Genomic DNA, 21,520 nt, shown 5'->3' on the forward strand with positions numbered 1-21,520 from the left:
GTGTGAGAGTGTGTGTGTGTGTCGATTGTGTTTGAAGTGTGTGAGGGATTCCAGCTCAAGAGTTGAAGAGTTGCCAAAATAATCGTCCAATGAAATCGTGCCAACCGCCCCACATACACGTAAACCTCAAAAGAGAGATGACCCCTGACCCAGACCCTATATACCTCAGACACTCATGTTCAGTTTTCCAGAGAACAATGTGACTCATTCAATCCTTGCGTTGTCTCTCTAGCCACTATCATGTATTGTGTTGCTGTTATTTGGATTAATTGTGCCGTGAAAGAAGCGTCAGAACCACCACAAGTGTCACGGTCCAGCACGCCTGTTGTTTGGAAACTAACAAAGCCAAGTGACGCCCACTTTGCAGCTCAGGTGGGTTTGACATCCGCCGTGTGACCTTTGACCTCAATTAAAGATGAATCACGCAGGAAACACATTCATGGAATACCAAAAGAGACTACAAACAACACAAACCAACACACGGCACCGCAAGGAGAGAAACTTGATCGATTTGATTCAAAAATTGCTTAAGAAAGCTCTAAAAAGTATTTGGACACTTAAATCACACTTTAAAAATGAGTTTTTCTCAGAGGGTGCTTGTGTTATCTTTCTGTCAGATGAACATCACTTGCTTTGACGGTTTTCTATGAAAGCAATAACATTAAGACATTTGTGTCCAAATATATTTTGGGGCCACTGTACATCCAATCTGCACTTAAAGACTAATGGATTGTCTTCTAGCACACACACACACACTTGCATGAGATCATTGTGACCTTTCACACCGCATTAATTTAATGGTGCGGTATGAGAATATTTCTCAAGCTATTTTCACAGCACTGTGACTTTATAACGACCACAGCAACATAAAATCTGCCCTGCCAGAGATGACCGGCCCATACACACTTCAAAAAGAGACATTCAGCTGTCTATCTGACAGACAAAGAGAGAGACATTCCCTAACATCAAATCATGTAAAACAATTACACTGTCAATATTGACTGGCTATTAAATACATAAATATAAGTTCCATTTCAATATACAGGAACTTTTTATTCAATTAACTTGTGGACGATCTATGTTTTATCTCAGTTGGAACCTGTCTGAAATAATATCAGGTACTATAGCACAATTGTAATCTATATAGAGAGAATTGACTGTTTAAACCAACATTTAGTACTACACATATTAGAATTGCTAATTTTTGTACTCAGTAAACAACTATTTACTGAACACTGGTGTCTTCTATCATCTTGCTGTTGCTTCACGTCTTGACTAAGAAAAACCCTTACTGCAAAAACACTGTAAAGCACAGCCCCCAATGGAGGTCTGGTGTCCCTGGTGTGTTTGTGTTTAACATTAATGTTTAACATTAGCAGTATATTCAGCTGACCTCTACAAGAGTGCTGCTCTCGTGTGTGTGTGTGTGTGTGTGTGTGTGTGTGTGTGTGTGTGTGTGTGTGTGTGTGTGTGTGAGCTCCATATGGCTAACGCTGGGCTAATGAGAATCTCTGGAGAGCGACAGCTCGTGGGACCTGAGCGATGATCTCTCTGTGAGCTCCAGCGCTTTAACGGCCAGATGACGACCTTCGATAAGAACGACATCATCTACTCGTGCCGTTTGATCCATGGACCGACTACGCCAACATTCGTTATCAGTGAATTACTGACGATGGCCACGGCACTGCAACTGACAACAGTGTTTCCGCTCAGCCAAGAGGTCTGTGTGAGACAGACAGGCACAGAGAGTGAGACAGGCACAGAGACATACGAGGAGAGAGACAGAAAGGAACAGAAATACAGACAGACAAGCATGGAAAGAGAGAGAGACAGAGAGACAGAAAGGAAAGAGATAGACAGGAAGGCACATAGACAGAAGAAAAGAAATAGGCAGAAAAACAGACATAGAGAGAGAAAAGCATATAGACATACAGATAGACAGGCAAAGAGACAGTCAGTGAAAGAAATAAGCAAAGAGTGTGAAATACATAAAGTTATACAGACAGACGGGACCTCCAGGCACAGAGAGAGAGAGCGAGAGAGAGCAGCAAACATTTCAATCGCAGTAAGAGACTCATATTCTCATGTTCTTCATCATCCTCTTCACATTATAAAAAGTCGATCCTCTTATAGGAGGATTTTGGACCTAAACTATGATTCACGGAGAGGGTCACGGACGTCACCTGGTTTCCCAGGCAACAGCGACTGTCACTTTACAGCCCACGCAGGTCTCGACTGATGTTGTACATCGAGGTTGACTTCAGGCTCCGGCCACATTTACAGTCTGATATCTGCTTTTGTTGCTTTAGTTGTTTTAACGTTTTTTTTTTTATTGTTTAAACAGATGATGCAGATTTTGATTACCAAACAAATGGAAGATGCCAAAAGTCATTCATGTACAACAGTTTAACCTATGACAGCAACAAAACAGACCAAATACTTTATTCAGTCTCGAATGTTCATTGTTTATCTCAAGAATCTGGCCTTGAGTGTGTGTGGTGGTTCATGGTTCTCCCACAAGAGTAAACAAACTTTCTCCACACAAATATTTACCCCAGCAGTCGCCACGGGATCAAGGACAACATGCGTTTGTGTGAGTGTGTACAGCGAAGGGAATAACTGACATTTTCCTGCAAAATAAAAACTATTGATTTTTCACATTCTCTTAGCATTTGTTTGGGTTTGGTGTTGGCATAGGGGTTAATACACAGGCCTAATAAACAGAAGGTTGCTGGTTTGAACCCCATGAGGAGTAAGCCTTTAACCTTAATGTTGGGCACTCAAATGGTGGAACTAAGGGGACCCATGAAACGATAAGGGGGCACCACTGTTATTATTCCACCCACATACATATGTAGCTGTGCCCCTGATTACTGTGATCAGTGTACTGTAAGTTCCTTTGGATAAAAGCATCTGCAAAATGACTATTTACGGTTTCTCAAGTCAAAGCTTACAAATAAATAACTAAGCACAAGGTTCAGGTACATCATTTGAATGAAATGCAGGGTCTCATAATATCTTCTGTAAGCATTTAAATCATGTGAGCAATGTCAAGGTTCACAGTTTGACTATGACTATCAAACATGTAGCTCATCTATTAGACTGCTGCGCTATCAGTGGCAAGGTCATGGGTTTGATTTCCAGAGAACATAAACACTAAATAAATATATACCTTGAATGCACTGAAAGTTGCATTAGATAAAAGTGAATGCATAAATGAATAATGTAAACTCTGTGAAAGTCTCCAATCCATAACATCATTGAGAGAAACATCAATTGGAGCATTACAGCCATCAACAAATAGAAGAGATATAAAATGGACCACTGCACAAATAAAGCCTCAAAAAGTGGTATTTTAATCAGTGATGACTTTGGAAGATATGCATTTTCTATAGAAACGAACAGCAAGCCAAAAGCTGCACAACAGCTCACAGTTTAAGACTTTATTCTGAGCAGGTCAACTGGTGGGGATTAACAAGGAAGTTCATTTCCCTTTGATGAGGTAGCACATGTGTACTGAATCTAAAGGTAATTGAACAGAAATGGAGGGAAGGCCTGACAAACAAACTCAAACTGAGGAAAGTGCCACAAAGTGGACCAGAGAGACATAATAGGAGGGTGTTGGTCTAGTCTAGTGGCAGTTCTGAAGGCCAGCATCAGAGACGCAGGTAGCCAGTGAATCAATATGAAGAAGGTTTTGATCTGGGCCCTCCTGATTTGATTGATGACATGTCACCACATTCTGGATCCTCTGTAGAGGTTTAATCATACTAGGTGGTAAGCTGACCAACACAGAATTGCAGTAGTCCGGTTTTGAAATGACGAGAGCCTGGCCTACGAGCTGCAGAGTATATTGTTGCAGGTAGGGTCTGATTTTCATGACCGGGTGGATGGGGAGATGTGAGCAATGAAGCTTAACTGAATGATTTAGCTTCTGAATGACCTGGATGGTGTCAGTCTATGTTGAACCTAACTGTGATGCTGTGATAGACTGGCTGGGAAAACGAGATGTTCGGTCTTTGCAAGGTTGAGCTGGTGTTAATCCTTCATTCAGGTCGAGATGTGTGCAAAGCAGGCAGATATATGAGCATAGATGCTGGGGTCATCAGGCTGGCATCATCTGTGGTAGGAAAAGCCATTGGCCATAATCATTGGACTCAATGATGTCATGTGTATCAAGAAGAGAAGCGGGCCAAGCATTGAACCTTGAGGTACCCCAGTCGTTAGCCAATGTGTGACTTAAGACACCCTTCCCCTCAAGCCAACAAAGAGCAGTTCCTGTGATGCTCAGATCAGAGAAGATGGAAAGGAGGCTCAGGTGATTCACTGTGTGAAAAACAGTGGACAGATCTAGTAGGTGTGCTGTCAGCTCTCACCAACCACAGGGTCTCAACGACGGACCGTGGGGCAGTTTGCAAGGAATGTACACATTTGAAGCCAGACTAGTTGTAAAAATAGCTCCTTTTAAAATAAGCAAAAAATGTATCCAGAAATGGAAAATGAGCTTTGGTCATCCCGAATGAATGCTTTTCAAACAAATGTAATTAATTATTGATTCATCTTTTCATCTTTTGACTCATTCTTCCTCTCAGAGAAAAAGAGAAACACACAGCTTTTTGGATCTGATCATGTAACCAGCTAAAGGAAGCTGGGTTTATCTGACTTGGTAGATTGGATTTTGTGGATTAATCGTGTGTCCCGTGACTCCCATCAGCACTTCAGTTCACTGCTCAACGGCAGCGTCAGTTACCGCATTGATCTCTGCAAAGAAAATGTCCTGTTATGATTTTAGCTATGACAAATAATGATACGTCATCTGAATTGACCCATTATCATTGGTTGAATCTTCAAAAGGTCCCATCCAATGCTTTACATCTTTGAGTGGTGCATTATAATGCTTGATGGAAGTGCAACGCAGTGTTGAGCTGACGCGTCACTCTATAAAACTCCATTTATTCAACAATGCTGACATGAGTCATGTGGAAGCCCCTTAAGACTGATGATTTGGCACTGATGAAATAAATATTTTACGATCCCCAAAATTTGTCTCAGATGGGGAAATCGTGTCAATTTGCACAGTGCGAACCCTGTTTTAGGATAGCTCATAAACGGTCTCTTCCTTGTTAAGATTGAGTGTGATATGCGTGTTAGAGAATCTTTCGGCAATTAAAGGTGCCAACAATGAGTGGTGTGAGAATGTCATACCTCTCAAAACTTGGTACATCGAGTTGAAGCATGTTCTGCATTTCCTCTATTAGATCAAGTGTTCATACATCATTCTATCTTGTTTGTAGAGGATTGACAAAAACAGATGACAAGAAAAAAGAAAAACGAGTGGACACAGAGAGAGGAGATGAAGAATTGGCTTCCATTTCATTCTTACCCTTCATTTTCTTTTTGTCTCTTGCTCTGTCGTTTTTTCTTAGCCTACAGTCTTCACAGTTAGATTTATGCCATTTATCATACTGACACTACCCCCCCCCCAACGAATGAGTTTCACTCTGTCTGTTTAACAGTGTTGGGGAAGTTATTTTGAAACTGTAGCTTCTAAAGCTATAAACAGTACTTAAAAGTACAGTCAAGCTACTCTCTTAAAAAAATAATTTAGCTACACTACAAACTACTACGGCAGCATTTACCAAAATATTTTGCTGCACAAAAGAAAACCACACAAATTAATCCATGAATAATTTTTAGCCGAGTTGATTCTTGTCACAAACTGACATCATTGTAGCTTTTTGTGTTGTGCTGTTCTAATATGAAACGAAAGGCTGAAGGAAAACACTCACTACAGACACAAACTGAAGAATGCAGTGTGTGCACTCTTTTCGGAGGAGTTTCACAGATGGCGAGAGGAAGTGACTGCGTGAGAGACACAGTGGGGCACAAACACACACACATACTCCTCAGGGTTGCCATAAGGGACAGTGTGTGTGTATCACAATGTTTCTGTGTATGTGTGTGTGTGTGTGTGTGTGTGTGTGTGTGTGTGTGTGTGTGTGTGTGTGTGTGTGTGTGTGTGTGTGTGTGTGTCATCCAACTCTGATTGTAAAATCTACTTCATCACAACATATACGTTCACATTTAACCTCTTAAACTCAAAGACATTTTTGGGCTGTCACCAGCAATTTTTCACATTCACATTTTAAAGCTCACCAATATTCATAAATAATAATGCATATGTTTATAATCTAATGATGAATAGAATACAAAACCATTTTGTTGTCCTAAATTTGTAAGCATGTAATTTTGGTTTTCAATCTCAAAATTGTCTTATTTTATTCCAATAGATGACAGGAATTTTTTTCCCTCACCTTCCATGCTCCATGTGTCAATCTCCTTCCGTCACAAAATTCCAATCAAACATGTAGCTGGGGCTATAATAACAGATTTTAGCCCTTGCAGATGTGTTCGTCCATAGACATTCAGTTTAATTTTCTGTTCTTGCACCACCCCCAATTTTCATCGAATATCTCGGCCTCTGAGTGGACTAGAAGCTCAATCTTTGTGTCAATGGAAAGCTGAGATCCTCCCCTTTTGTAAAAATGTTATCATTAATAGTCAATAGCATATATTTGTGGTGATTTGTTTAGCAGGCTTTTCCTGTGACACTGCATATTTTGTTCTGGACATCTAAGATATAACATTGGATAATTTCAAAAGCAAGCTCACAGACAAGTAAACAATGGTTCCTTAGGTAAAAGCAGAAATAACATTTTAAGCTATTTGGGGCTTACAACAGATGTTAGCGGTGCATAAAAGAGATGCTTGTATTTGATGTCTTACAAATATAATATTTCACTTTGTGATTCTTCTGAAAAATGAAAATGTGGGATTAGTGCAACAAAATAAACTGTACATTCAAATTCCTGAGAATGAGAGCTTTCATTTGATATATGACGTGTCTAGTTAAGTGCTATTTTAAAGACTTTTATATTTATATGAATATTTCAACCACTAAGTGGCGCTTATTTGAGACACGGATGTTTTAAAGCCATATTTTGTTATTTTTAAGTAACATAAATGCAGAAGTGTTTATCTATGTAAAGTTCAGATTCTAAGCTTTCAATTGATACCACAAATGACTTATGTATACGGGGACTTCAGCATGTTGAGCGTAAAGTTTTTTCGCAATATAGTGCCCCCTTTCTGACCCACCGGCGGGGCCATAGAACTTAAGAGGTTAAATGTGAAATGTGCCATTATTTTCATGCTAAAATATAAAAATGAGGATCTCAAACGTCTCAAATAAGCATCTCAAAAGCTCAGACACAGCACTTCCTTTGCAGCCGCAAGCTAATCTCGATGCACACTTCAGCAAAGCATGCACTAGGTGGACTTCCTAGTGGACTAGGATCTGAACAGTCATGCATAGACAGACTGTTGACATTCAGCATCAAATCTGATCCACATTACCACTTTTGCTGGCCAAGAACTGCACACTTAGACAGGAAGAGACATTCTGACATGTAAAGCGACCAACACACTTCACTTTCACATGACATTTAGCAGCAGGTTAATCTGAAATAGATTATACCACAAAGATATTACGGCACAGCCATCTCCGTTAATGGTAGTACTGAAAACACTGAAGAAAGTCAAAGAAATCCGAGTAGACTTCGGTAAATACAAATTAATAAGTGATTATTTTAGAAACAAAATAAGTGCAATATAGAGCTCTGCTCGGGGATATCTAGTTTACCTCAAACAAAACTCTGAGGGGTAAATTTATGAAACAGTTGCCTCACTTTTGCTCACGGTATTTCAGTGAAAAAACATACCCCTTAATTATGAATTACATGCAAAGTATTAGTTTAAGAAGGCACAATCAGCACTGAAATAGCAGTACATCTATTCAAGAGTATTTAAAAGTGCTGTAAGTGATTTTAGTCATTCTAGAATTTTCCCCAGATGAGCAGTTCAATTAGCCCCCTTTTTCCAAAACCCTGCCCTCCAAAGCTTTATAAAGACCGACATCATGCAGAAATCAAATACAACAGCAGCAAAATAGCGCCCGCAACTGATGATTGTTATGAACAATGTGGCATAAAAATGGCATTAAGCCGCAATTACCAAAATTATGCACAATACCAAAAGAATGCACACAATGATTGACAGGCAGAAAGCGTCACTGTCCGTGGACACATTTTTGTTTGTTGTCTATAGGATCTCGAGCTGTCACAGAGACCGGAGAGATATCTCAGGACACTTATTTCAGTAATATCCCTCAGGGAGTAGTAAAAAATGTTGCATACTTTCCATAAAAAAAGTCCCTTACAACACTGTTACGGCTGATATTGTTATGTATACCCTGTCTTGTTTCACTGTTGCCCTTTTGTGTGCCATTTTTGTCACTTTTGCATTTCTTAGTTTTCACTTTAGTCCCTTATGTAACTCCATAGTCCCCTTGTTAGCGTTCGTGTTTTCTGTCATTGTTTTCACCTGTCCTCATTAGTTTGCCTTTTGCTTCTGTTAATCACCTTGTTATCTTGTTTGAGTTCTGTTCGTTCATTGGCCCCTTTTTCCCATGTTTATGTATTTATACCTTGTTTCTTTGTTCAGTCCTTGTCTATCGTTGTTTGATGTCAGCCTGGTGTGTGTTTCCTTCCCGAGTCCTCTGTTTGTTTACATCGTGTTCAGTTAGCAGTTTTTTTATGTTTTATTTCCCCATTGTGGGTTGTTCCTTTGAGTTTACCTGTTTTGTTAATTAAATAATGTTTAAACTGCGATTGGATCTGCATCTCCTCGTCTGCCTCGTTGCTCAAGCATTACAGATATTGTCACTTGAGACAGGGCCAGATCACCAAATCTGAGAAATGGTGTAGTTTGAGACATCAGAGTCATTAGCTAAGATGATTTTTTTTATATATATTTATTTGATCTAAGATATGACGTCCATGTCTCAATATGAGTAAAGACCCTTTAAACTGAAGCACTTAAAAACCCAACTTCAAACACTTGGGTGGCACTACTCACCGTCTCTCATTGTGATGTCACAGATAAAGAATGTGTCATGCCGTGATCGTGTTTTGCGAGCTGAAATGTCACGAGAGTATGAGAGAGCGATTATAAACCTCTTTCAAACAGAGAGAGGCCAATTAAATTACTGTCTAATCAATACATCTTGGATCTGGTACAAATAGAGTTCAGAATGAACATTCTGTGTGTGTGTTTCACCAGCAATCGCCATGGCGACCCCCTGATGAGACGGAATAGTGAAAATGCCTCCTGCTCCACCCAAACGGTCACGCTTGAATGGACAGAATATTTCAGCCAATTAAATCTCGTAATGAGCAGCAGCAGTTCAGGAAGTGTGAAATTGTTGTTGCTCTTATTCTGAGCAGAAGAAAGAACAGCACTCGTTGACTTATTGATCCCGTGTGTTCTTTTTTGCGAGGGGTTTGGTTGTTCAACGAGTCCCTGAGAATAGCTACGTTTGAAACACATTATGCTATTTTAATTTTTTTTAGTTAAATGGTGATTTGTTCTGTCCCACCTCAAAAGCTTGAACTGCCTGTTAATCAAAGTTTTGCCTAATAATTGAATACATTTGTTCTGTTTCATGTTTATTAGAAAATATCAAAATTTGGGTCCAGAGTTGCAAATAATGCAAACCCCATAAACTGAGTAAATAAAATGGCTCGTATAATATTTATTTGGCAAAAAGAAGAGGAAAAGACTCTTTTAAAGAGTCTCAGTCCCTGTTAGTGTCATGTACACTGTAAACATATTTCATTTCACATGTTTACATGCAAAATAATGAACAAAATATTAGAATCTTTCTATGCACATATTTTAAATACAGTTTATGTTCACACATATGTGACGAAAGCCAGAGATGTGTTCTTCAGTACACTTCATCTGGACTCTCTGTTCTACACTAATTAACTGCACTCATTCATATTCATGATCCAGCATGCTGAGTGGACAATTTATTTGCATGCAGGTGATAATTACTAGATTTGGGTGATTCCCCCTTAAAAATATCCACTGGTGTATCAGTTCATGTCCGATTGACATGACAAAATGAGCTGTAACATGACCATGGGAAAAGTGTGTGTGTGTGTGTGTGTGTGTGTGTGTGTGTGTGTGTGTGTGTGTGTGTGTGTGTGTGTGTGTGTGTGTAGAGTGTGTGAGTGTGTGTGTGTGTGTATGAGTGTGTGTGCGTGTTTTTGTGATTTACGAGCACAATTTTGTAAGTTACAAATTAGTAATTACAAGGGTATTATGCTATAAATGTGATTTATGAGGACATTTCTAGTGTCCCCATATTTCAAATCACTTATAAATCATACTAAACAATGTTTTATTGAAAATGTAAAAATGCAGAAGGTTTTCTGTGAGGGTTAGGTTTAGGGGTTGTGTTAGGTTTAGAGGATAGAATCTATAGTTTATACAGTATAAAAGTCATTATGTCTATGGAAAGTCCTCATAATGATAGGAAAACAAACATGTGTGTGTGTGTGTGTGTGTGTGTGTGTGTGTGTGTGTGTGTGTGTGTGTGTGTGTGTGTGTGTGTGTGTGTGTGTGTGTGTGTGTGTGTGAGTGTGTGTGTGTGTGTGTGTGTGTGTGTGTGTGTGTGTGTGTGATATTTAAAATATATATATAAATTATTTATTGCAATTAAACAAATGTTTACGAATAAATACACAATAATTAAAATGTATAGATGCATTGATTTGGAATTTCTGGGCCAATACTGATAAAACCTCAAAAATAAAGTGTCAATAATTGTAAGTAGAATATATATATATATGTTTTTTGTTGCACTTTGCTGCAGCTGCTGTAATTTCACTATTGTATGATAGAATATTTTCCCGGTTATCGGGCAGTAATATATCGGCTGCTGGTATATTATGCAACAATATTAAAGATATTTAACAAGAGTTTCAAATTAATGTAATCAGATTACAGTTACTGACTGACTTTCAATAATTACTTTTAATTACTTGGGTTACACCTATTTGTAATATTCTATATGTAGATTACATTTACAATAGGAATTGACCAGTTTAGAACTTCTTTTAAGCCTTGAACGGAAGAATATCAGGGCCTGGGCGTTTGTGTCATTACTTGATGTCTATGTGGGAAGCTACCTTAGAAGGGAACATCGGAACTGAAATGGAACTGAAGTGACAGATTTGGTATTTCTACAACAACTCCACACAGCAAAAATATATCAGTCCTCACATGAAGCACAAAGGAGCTGTTGCATTTCAATTTCAATTTTTGAGTGTGACATAGCATGCTAAGCTAACAACGCAACATTGTAATGAGCATCAATACACACAGAGCACATTGAGTAAAACAGCACATTTGCATCTATATTTATCTTCTTTATTCAGAATTGAATGAAATCTGTCAACTTGTCCGTCTTCTTGGATAATTTCTGTGGGATTCTGGGATTGCGTACTCTGACTACATGCTGCATGCAATGCTGTCTACAAAGGCAGAATGATAGCTTTCACATTTAAGGGCGTTATGCTTCCTAGGTAGGCAGCTCACTCGGTTTAGAAGAGAACTCCCTCTCTTTCTCTCTGAGTGATAGTTCATGATTATTTCTGTCATTTTGTCATCAGCTCCGGAACAGCGCACCACTAATTAAAGCCTGAAGCTGCAAACGAGCTGACGGGATTTTACAAGCACAGCAAAACCTACAGATGCACTGAAACTAAACGCCATCAAATATCACAGAACCACACATGAGGGCATATATATATATATATATATATATATATATATATATAAAACACATGTAAACTTATGATCTTATGATCATAGATCATGCTAAATTAGAAATAGACCATGCACTAAACTGTGTGTGCACAGAGTGGACTGCCAGGCCTTCATTTAAATGACATTAGCATACATGCAAATGAAACACAAGATGTTGATGTTACAGCGGCTATATACCAAATGCTAATTTCACCCTGCCTGGCAGCCATATGCAAATATAGCTATTCTAACAATAAGAGCACAAATTAAACATCAAATTCATGACAGAGGAACGATCACGTTACACAACGTCCAGATGAAACTAAACACTACTGGACAGATTGTCTTTAACATGTGATGTATGGTATTTGTATATATATATCACATCTGCATTGCTTACTTCCTTCTGAGCGTTGTAAATGTGTTAGTAAAATTTGCAGGCAATGTCCGTTCAACGTTTTCAGCCAACATCTATGGCTATATTTCATATACATGGGTCATGGTCCCGTGTAAACCAGGAACAGTTCACAGACACAATGATGCCAATGATTCAGAAGCGGCATTTTTACACTAAAATGACATTTTGACTCCACTGACAGTTTTAGGGTTGGGGTTTGTGTTCATTCCTTTAGACTGTTTTAAATTAATAACTAAAAATGCAGCTCGCTTTTGCTGCCACTCTGTGGACATTTCACCAAGAAACTGTTGACAAACACGTCCAGCTTCAGCCATTGGGGGCAGTAAACACAAACAATTCACCGTGTGATCAGTTTCTTTATGCAAAAAGTCATTACTTCGCATTATATTACAGGGCTGTTGAATGCTTGATTCTGATTGGTTGAGAACGTTCTAAGGTGTGCAATTATTTTCAGGGAAACGCACGGCTAAAGTAGTTCCAGGCAGGTTTTGACCGCATTACAGTTCCATATCACTTCGCGTAGTCAACTGTAATAACGGAAAATAGGATACAATTCATAACAAGAAGTGACAGCGACAAATCCACTTCAACTTCAAGAGGAAAAAAATGACAGACTATTTTGATTTTCCGAAGTAAATTTTAATATTTATGGTGAACATAAACATTTTAACAACTGGGCGACCGCAGTATTGGATAGCTCAGATGAAAAAACAAATAAACGGAAGAGGACATCAAAGGCAGCCGGCAACAACAAAAGACATAAAACAATCAGCGTAAGAACAGCTAGACCGACTCGAGGGCTGAAAAACATGAAGAAAACACCAAAAAACAACAGCTTGGGCTGTCAATGTGTTTAACGTGCAGTTTAATTTTAATAAATAAATTCGCTCGAATTAACGAATGAATTATAACGTATGAATTAATAAATAAATTAAATAATATGACGCACATGATTTTCTGTCTCATTATTGCAACCTCTGTCTCTCTAATAACTACACTAATAACTGCATTAGTCTGCTGTCAGTGGCTCAAACCTCCGCTACTAACTCTAAAATGACGCTTTGGAATTAGCAACGGAGGCATGGGATTAGATGCGTAAGAAATTAGTCCTACATACAAGAGCGCTTTAATGACAAAAACTTGACAAACGCCTAGAATCACATCATCTGAACAATGTTTCGAGGTGTGGTAACTGTAGTATAAGCGAATAATTGACTCGGCCGTTGAATTATTAGAAAATAATGCACACCAGGTGTAACGGCCACTCCGCTTCGCGTCGTGACCGCATTACCACCCCGGGTGTGCATTATTTTTCTAATAATTCAACGGCCCGGAGTCAATTATTCCTCACCTTTCTTATGACTTTGGGGTGAAATATGAGTCAGTCTGCAGAACAGAGACACATTGAGATACAGATGAGACAAGTGTTTTAGTGTGTAGTTAAAGGTGACACTTACACTCAGCGTTTGCGAGCAGCACGGTGGCAGCGAGCAGCAGCAGAGACTGTCGAACGGAGAGGAACGCTACATGGACGCTAGGCACAGGCATGATGTTACAAGTGTGCCAGCACACGTTCCTGCAACGCACTCACAACCTACAGAGACAAAAAACAATAACCAATGATGTCAATCAATGAACACACACAATGCTCCTGCAACACTCTCACAACTTACACAGACAAAAACTGCATCTATATAAACATGAATAAATATGTACCAGAACTGAATGTTTGCAGCAGTATTTATTTATTTTACAAATATTCATACTTTTCTGATTAACTGCTTATCAGTTCTTCAATATCGACTATACAGAGAAATCACATTTCATTACATTACTGGCCTAAACCGTATTCACAATAATCACTTATTGCTTCTTTAACGTCGATCCAATGATAAATCACACACACACTCTCAAACACACTCACACACATACACTCTCAAACACACTCACACACACACACTCTCAAACACACACACACACACACACACACACTCAAACACACTCACACACATACACTCTCAAACACTCTCAAACACACACTCACACACACACTCTCAAACACACTCACACACACACACTCTCAAACACACTCACACACACACACTCTCACACACACACTCAAACACACTCACACACATACACTCTCAAACACACTCACACACACACACTCTCAAACACACACACACACACACACACACACACACACACTCAAACACACTCACACACATACACTCTCAAACACTCTCAAACACACACTCACACACACACACTCTCAAACACACACACACACACACACACACACACACACACACTCACACACACACACACACACTCAAACACACTCACACACATACACTCTCAAACACTCTCAAACACACACTCACACATACACTCTCAAACACTCTCAAACACACACTCACACACACACACTCTCAAACACACTCACACACACACACTCTCAAACACACTCACACACATACACTCTCAAACACTCTCAAACACACTCACACACAAAAACACTCTCAAACACTCTCAAACACTCTCAAACACACTCACACACATACACTCTCAAACACTCTCAAACACTCTCAAACACACTCACACACATACACTCTCAAACACTCTCAAACACTCTCAAACACACTCACACACATACACTCTCAAACACTCTCAAACACACTCACACACACACACTCTCAAACACTCTCAAACACACTCACACACATACACTCTCAAACACTCTCAAACACTCTCAAACACACTCACACACACACACTCTCAAACACTCTCAAACACACACACACACACACTCTCAAACACACTCACACACACACACACACTCTCAAACACACTCACACACATACACTCTCAAACACACTCACACACACACACTCACACACACTCTCAAACACACTCACACACACACACTCTCAAACACACACACACACACACACTCACACACACTCTCAAACACTCTCAAACACACTCACACACACACTCTCAAACACACACACACACATCACACACTCTCAAACACACTCACACACACACACTCTCAAACACACTCACACACACACACTCTCAAACACTCTCAAACACACTCACACACACACACACTCTCAAACACTCTCAAACACACTCACACACACACACACTCTCAAACACTCTCAAACACTCTCAAACACACTCACACACATACACTCTCAAACACTCTCAAACACACTCACACACAAACACACTCTCAAACACACTCACACACACACACTCTCAAACACACTCAAACACTTACACTCTCAAACACTCTCAAACACACTCACACACAAAAACACTCTCAAACACACACACACACACACACAACACACTCACACACACACATACACTCTCAAACACTCTCAAACACACTCACACACAAACACACTCTCAAACACACTCACACACAAACACACTCTCAAACACACTCACACACACACACTCTCAAACACACTCAAACACTTACACTCTCAAACACTCTCAAACACACTCACACACAAAAACACTCTCAAACACACACACACACACTCAAACACACTCACACACACACATACACTCTCAAACACTCTCAAATACACTCACACACACACTCTCATACACTCTCAAACACTCTCAAACACACTCACACACACACACTCTCAAACACACACACACACACACACACACACACACACACAGTCAAACACACTCACAAACACACTCTCAAACACACACACACACACACATAAACTCTCAAACACTCTCACACACACACACACACACTCACACACACTCTCAAACACACTCACACACAAACACACTCTCAAACACACACACACACACTCAAACACACTCACACACACACACACTGTCAAACACACTCACACACATACACTCTCAAACACTCTCACACACATACACTCTCAAACACACTCACACACAAACACACTCTCAAACACAAACACACACACACTCAAACACACACACACACACACACATGTTGTGTTTCCATGTTTTATGGGGACTTTCCATAGACATAATGGTTTTTATACTGTACAAACTTTATATTCTATTCCCTAAACCTAACTCTACTCCTAAACCTAACCCTCACAGAAAACTTTCTGCATTTTTACCTTTTCAAAAAACATAATTTAGTATGATTTATAAGCTGTTTTCCTCATGGGGACCGACAAAATGTCCCCACAAGGTCAAACATTTCAGGTTTTACTATCCTTATGGGGACATTTGGTCCCCACAAAGTGATAAATACACGCTCACACACACACACACACTCTCAAACACACTCACACACACACACTCTCAAACACTCTCAAACACACTCACACACACACTCTCAAACACACTCAACACATACACTCTCAAACACACTCACACACATAAACTCTCAAACACTCTCACACACACACACTCACACACACACACAAACACACTCACACACAAACACACTCTCAAACACACACACATACACTCAAACACACTCACACACACACACTGTCAAACACACTCACACACATAAACTCTCAAACACACTCACACACATAAACTCTCAAACACTCTCACACACACACACTCACACACACACACACACACATTCACACACAAACACACTCTCAAACACACTCACACACACACTCTCAAACACACTCACACACATAAACTCTCAAACACTCTCACACACACACACTCACACACACACACAAACACACTCACACACAAACACACTCTCAAACACACACACATACACTCAAACACACTCACACACACACACTGTCAAACACACTCACACACACACACTCTCAAACACACTCACACACACACTCTCAAACACACTCACACACATAAACTCTCAAACACACTCAAACACACACACACTGTCAAACACACTCACACACACACACACACACACACTCTCAAACACTCTCACACACATACACTCTCAAACACTCTCACACACATACACTCTCAAACACACTCACACACAAACACACTCTCAAACACACACACACACACTCTCAAACACACACACACACACACACACACACTCTCAAACACACTCACACACACACTCTCAAACACACACACACACACACACTCACACACACACACACACACACACTCTCAAACACACTCACACACATACACTCTCAAACACTCTCAAACACACTCACACACACACACACTCAAACACACTCACACACACACACACTCTCAAACACTCTCAAACACACTACACACACACACACACACACACTCAAACACACACACACACTCTCAAACACACTCACACACATACATTCTCAAACACACTCACACACACACTGTCAAACACACTCACACACACACACTCTCAAACACACTCACACACACACTCTCAAACACACTCACACACACACACTCAAACACACTCAAACACATACACTCTCAAACACTCGCACACAAACACACTCACATTCTCAAACACTCTCAAACACACACACACACACACTCTCAAACACACTCACACACACACTCTCAAACAGTCTCAAACACACTCACACACACACACGTTGTGTTTCCATGTTTTATGGGGACTTTCCATAGACATAATGGTTTTTATACTGTACAAACTTTATATTCTATCCCCTAAACCTAACCCTACCCCTAAACCTAACCCTCACAGAAAACTTTCTGCATTTTTACATTTTCAAAAACATAATTTAGTATGATTTATAAGTTGTTTTCCTCATGGGGACCGACAAAATGTCCCCACAAGGTCAAAAATTTCGGGTTTTACTATCCTTATGGGGACATTTGGTCCCCACAAAGTGATAAATACACGCTCACACACACTCAAACACACACACACACACACACACACTGTCAAACACACTCACACACACACTCTCAAACACACTCAAACACACTCACACACAAACTCTCAAACACACTCACACACATACACTCTCAAACACTCTCACACACACACACACGCACACACACACACTCTCAAACACACTCATACACACACACTCTCAAACACTCTCAAACACACTCACACACACACACTCTCAAACACACTCACACACACACTGTCAAACACACTCACACACTCTCAAACACACTCACACACACACTCTCAAACACACTCACACTCACACTCTCAAACACACTCACACACACACACTCAAACACACTCAAACACATACACTCTCAAACACTCGCACACAAACACACTCACATTCTCAAACACTCTCAAACACACTCACACACACACTCTCAAACACACTCATACACACTCTCAAACACACTCACACACACACACACTCTCAAACGGTCTCAAACACACTCACACACACACACATGTTGTGTTTCCATGTTTTATGGGGACTTTCCATAGACATAATGGTTTTTATACTGTACAAACTTTATATTCTATCTCCTAAACCTAACCCTACCCCTAAACCTAACCCTCACAGAAAACTTTCTGCATTTTTACATTTTCAAAAAACATAATTTAGAATGATTTATAAGTTGTTTTCCTCATGGGGACCCACAAAATGTCCCCACAAGGTCAAAAATTTCGGTTTTACTTATCCTTATGGGGACATTTGGTCCCCACAAAGTGATAAATACACGCTCACACACACTCTCAAACACACACACACACACACACACACACACACACACACACACACACACTCTCAAACACACTCACACACACACACTCTAAACACTCTCAAACACACTCACACACACACACTCTCAAACACACTCACACACACACTGTCAAACACACTCACACACACACACACTCAAACACACTCACACACACACTCAACACACACACACACACACACACTCTCAAACACACTCACACACACACACTCAAACACACTCAAACACATACACTCTCAAACACTCGCACACAAACACACTCACATTCTCAAACACTCTCAAACACACTCACACACACTCTCAAACACACTCACACACACACTCTCAAACACACTCATACACACTCTCAAACACACTCACACACACACACACACTCTCAAACAGTCTCAAACACACTCACACACACACACACACTCTCAAACACACACACACACACACACACACACTCAAACACACACACACACACACACACACACACTGTCAAACACACTCACACACACACTCTCAAACACACTCACACACAAACTCTCAAACACACTCACACACATACACTCTCAAACACTCTCAAACACACACACACGCACTCTCAAATACACTCACACACACACTCTCAAACACACTCATACACAAACACTCTCAAACACTCTCAAACACACTCACACACACACACTCTCAAACACACTCACACACATACACTCTCAAACACACACACACACACACACACACACACACTCTCAAACACACACAAACACACACTCAAACAAACTCACACACACACTGTCAAACACACTCACACACACTCAAACACACTCACACACACACACTCTCTTAAACACACTCACAAACACACACACACACACGGTCAAACACACTCACACACACTCAAACACACACACTCAAACACACACACACACACACACACACACACTGTCAAACACACTCACACACACACTCTCAAACACACTCAAACACACTCACACACAAACTCTCAAACACACTCACACACATACACTCTCAAACACTCTCACACACACACACACGCACACACACACACTCTCAAACACACTCATACACACACACTCTCAAACACTCTCAAACACACTCACACACACACACTCTCAAACACACTCACACACACACTGTCAAACACACTCACACACTCTCAAACACACTCACACACACACTCTCAAACACACTCAAACACACTCACACACAAACTCTCAAACACACTCTCAAACGGTCTCAAACACTCTCACACACACACACATGTTGTGTTTCCATGTTTTATGGGGACTTTCCATAGACATAATGGTTTTTATACTGTACAAACTTTATATTCTATCTCCTAAACCTAACCCAACCCCTAAACCTAACCCTCACAGAAAACTTTCTGCATTTTTACATTTTCAAAAAACATAATTTAGAATGATTTATAAGCTGTTTTCCTCATGGGGACCGACAAAATGTCCCCACAAGGTCAAAAATTTCGGGTTTTACTATCCTTATGGGGACATTTGGTCCCCACAAAGTGATAAATACACGCTCACACACACTCTCAAACACACACACACACACACACACACACACACACACACACACACACACACACATCTCAAACACACTCACACACACACACTCTCAAACACTCTCAAACACACTCACACACACACACTCTCAAACACACTCACACACACACTGTCAAACACACTCACACACACACACTCTCAAACACACTCACACACACACTCTCAAACACACACACACACACACTCTCAAACACACTCACACACACACACTCAAACACACTCAAACACATACACTCTCAAACACTCGCACACAAACACACTCACATTCTCAAACACTCTCAAACACACTCACACACACTCTCAAACACACTCACACACACACTCTCAAACACACTCATACACACTCTCAAACACACTCACACACACACACACTCTCAAACAGTCTCAAACACACTCACACACACACACACACTCTCAAACACACACACACACACACACTCAAACACACACACACACACACACACACTGTCAAACACACTCACACACACACTCTCAAACACACTCACACACAAACTCTCAAACACACTCACACACATACACTCTCAAACACTCTCACACACACACACACGCACTCTCAAATACACTCACACACACACTCTCAAACACACTCATACACAAACACTCTCAAACACTCTCAAACACACTCACACACACACACACTCTCAAACACACTCACACACATACACTCTCAAACACACACAAACACACACACTCAAACAAACTCACACACACACACACACACACTGTCAAACACACTCACACACACTCAAACACACTCACACACACACACTCTCTTAAACACACTCACAAACACACACACACACACACGGTCAAACACACTCACACACACTCAAACACACATGTTGTGTTTCCATGTTTTATGGGGACTTTCCATAGACATAATAGTTTTTATACTGTACAAACTTTATATTCTATCCTCTAAACCTAACCCTACCCCTAAACCTAACCCTCACAGAAAACTTTCTGCATTTTTACATTTTCAAAAAACATAATTTAGTATGATTTATAAGCTGTTTTCCTCATGGGGACCGACAAAATGTCCCCACAAGGTCAAAAATTTTGTGTTTTACTATCCTTATGGGGACATTTGGTCCCC

At 40.2% G+C, this 21,520-nt stretch overlaps 1 protein-coding gene across 6 annotated transcripts in view; it reads right to left on the reverse strand.

Annotated features, from left to right (window-relative positions):
* Nucleotides 1-21,520, reverse strand: part of LOC127661044 (receptor-type tyrosine-protein phosphatase delta-like) — a 228,371-nt gene that overhangs the window by 172,822 nt on the left and 34,029 nt on the right. For all 6 annotated transcript variants that reach the window (XM_052151632.1, XM_052151611.1, XM_052151604.1 and 3 more), the window contains exon 2: nt 13,591-13,727. In XM_052151632.1, coding sequence (XP_052007592.1) covers nt 13,591-13,681 — 91 coding nt within the window. In that variant the 5' untranslated portion in view covers nt 13,682-13,727. The remainder of the gene's footprint in view (nt 1-13,590; nt 13,728-21,520) is intronic.

Source organism: Xyrauchen texanus, chromosome 2, assembly GCF_025860055.1.
Source record: "Xyrauchen texanus isolate HMW12.3.18 chromosome 2, RBS_HiC_50CHRs, whole genome shotgun sequence".
Classification (NCBI taxonomy): Eukaryota; Metazoa; Chordata; class Actinopteri; order Cypriniformes; family Catostomidae; genus Xyrauchen; species Xyrauchen texanus.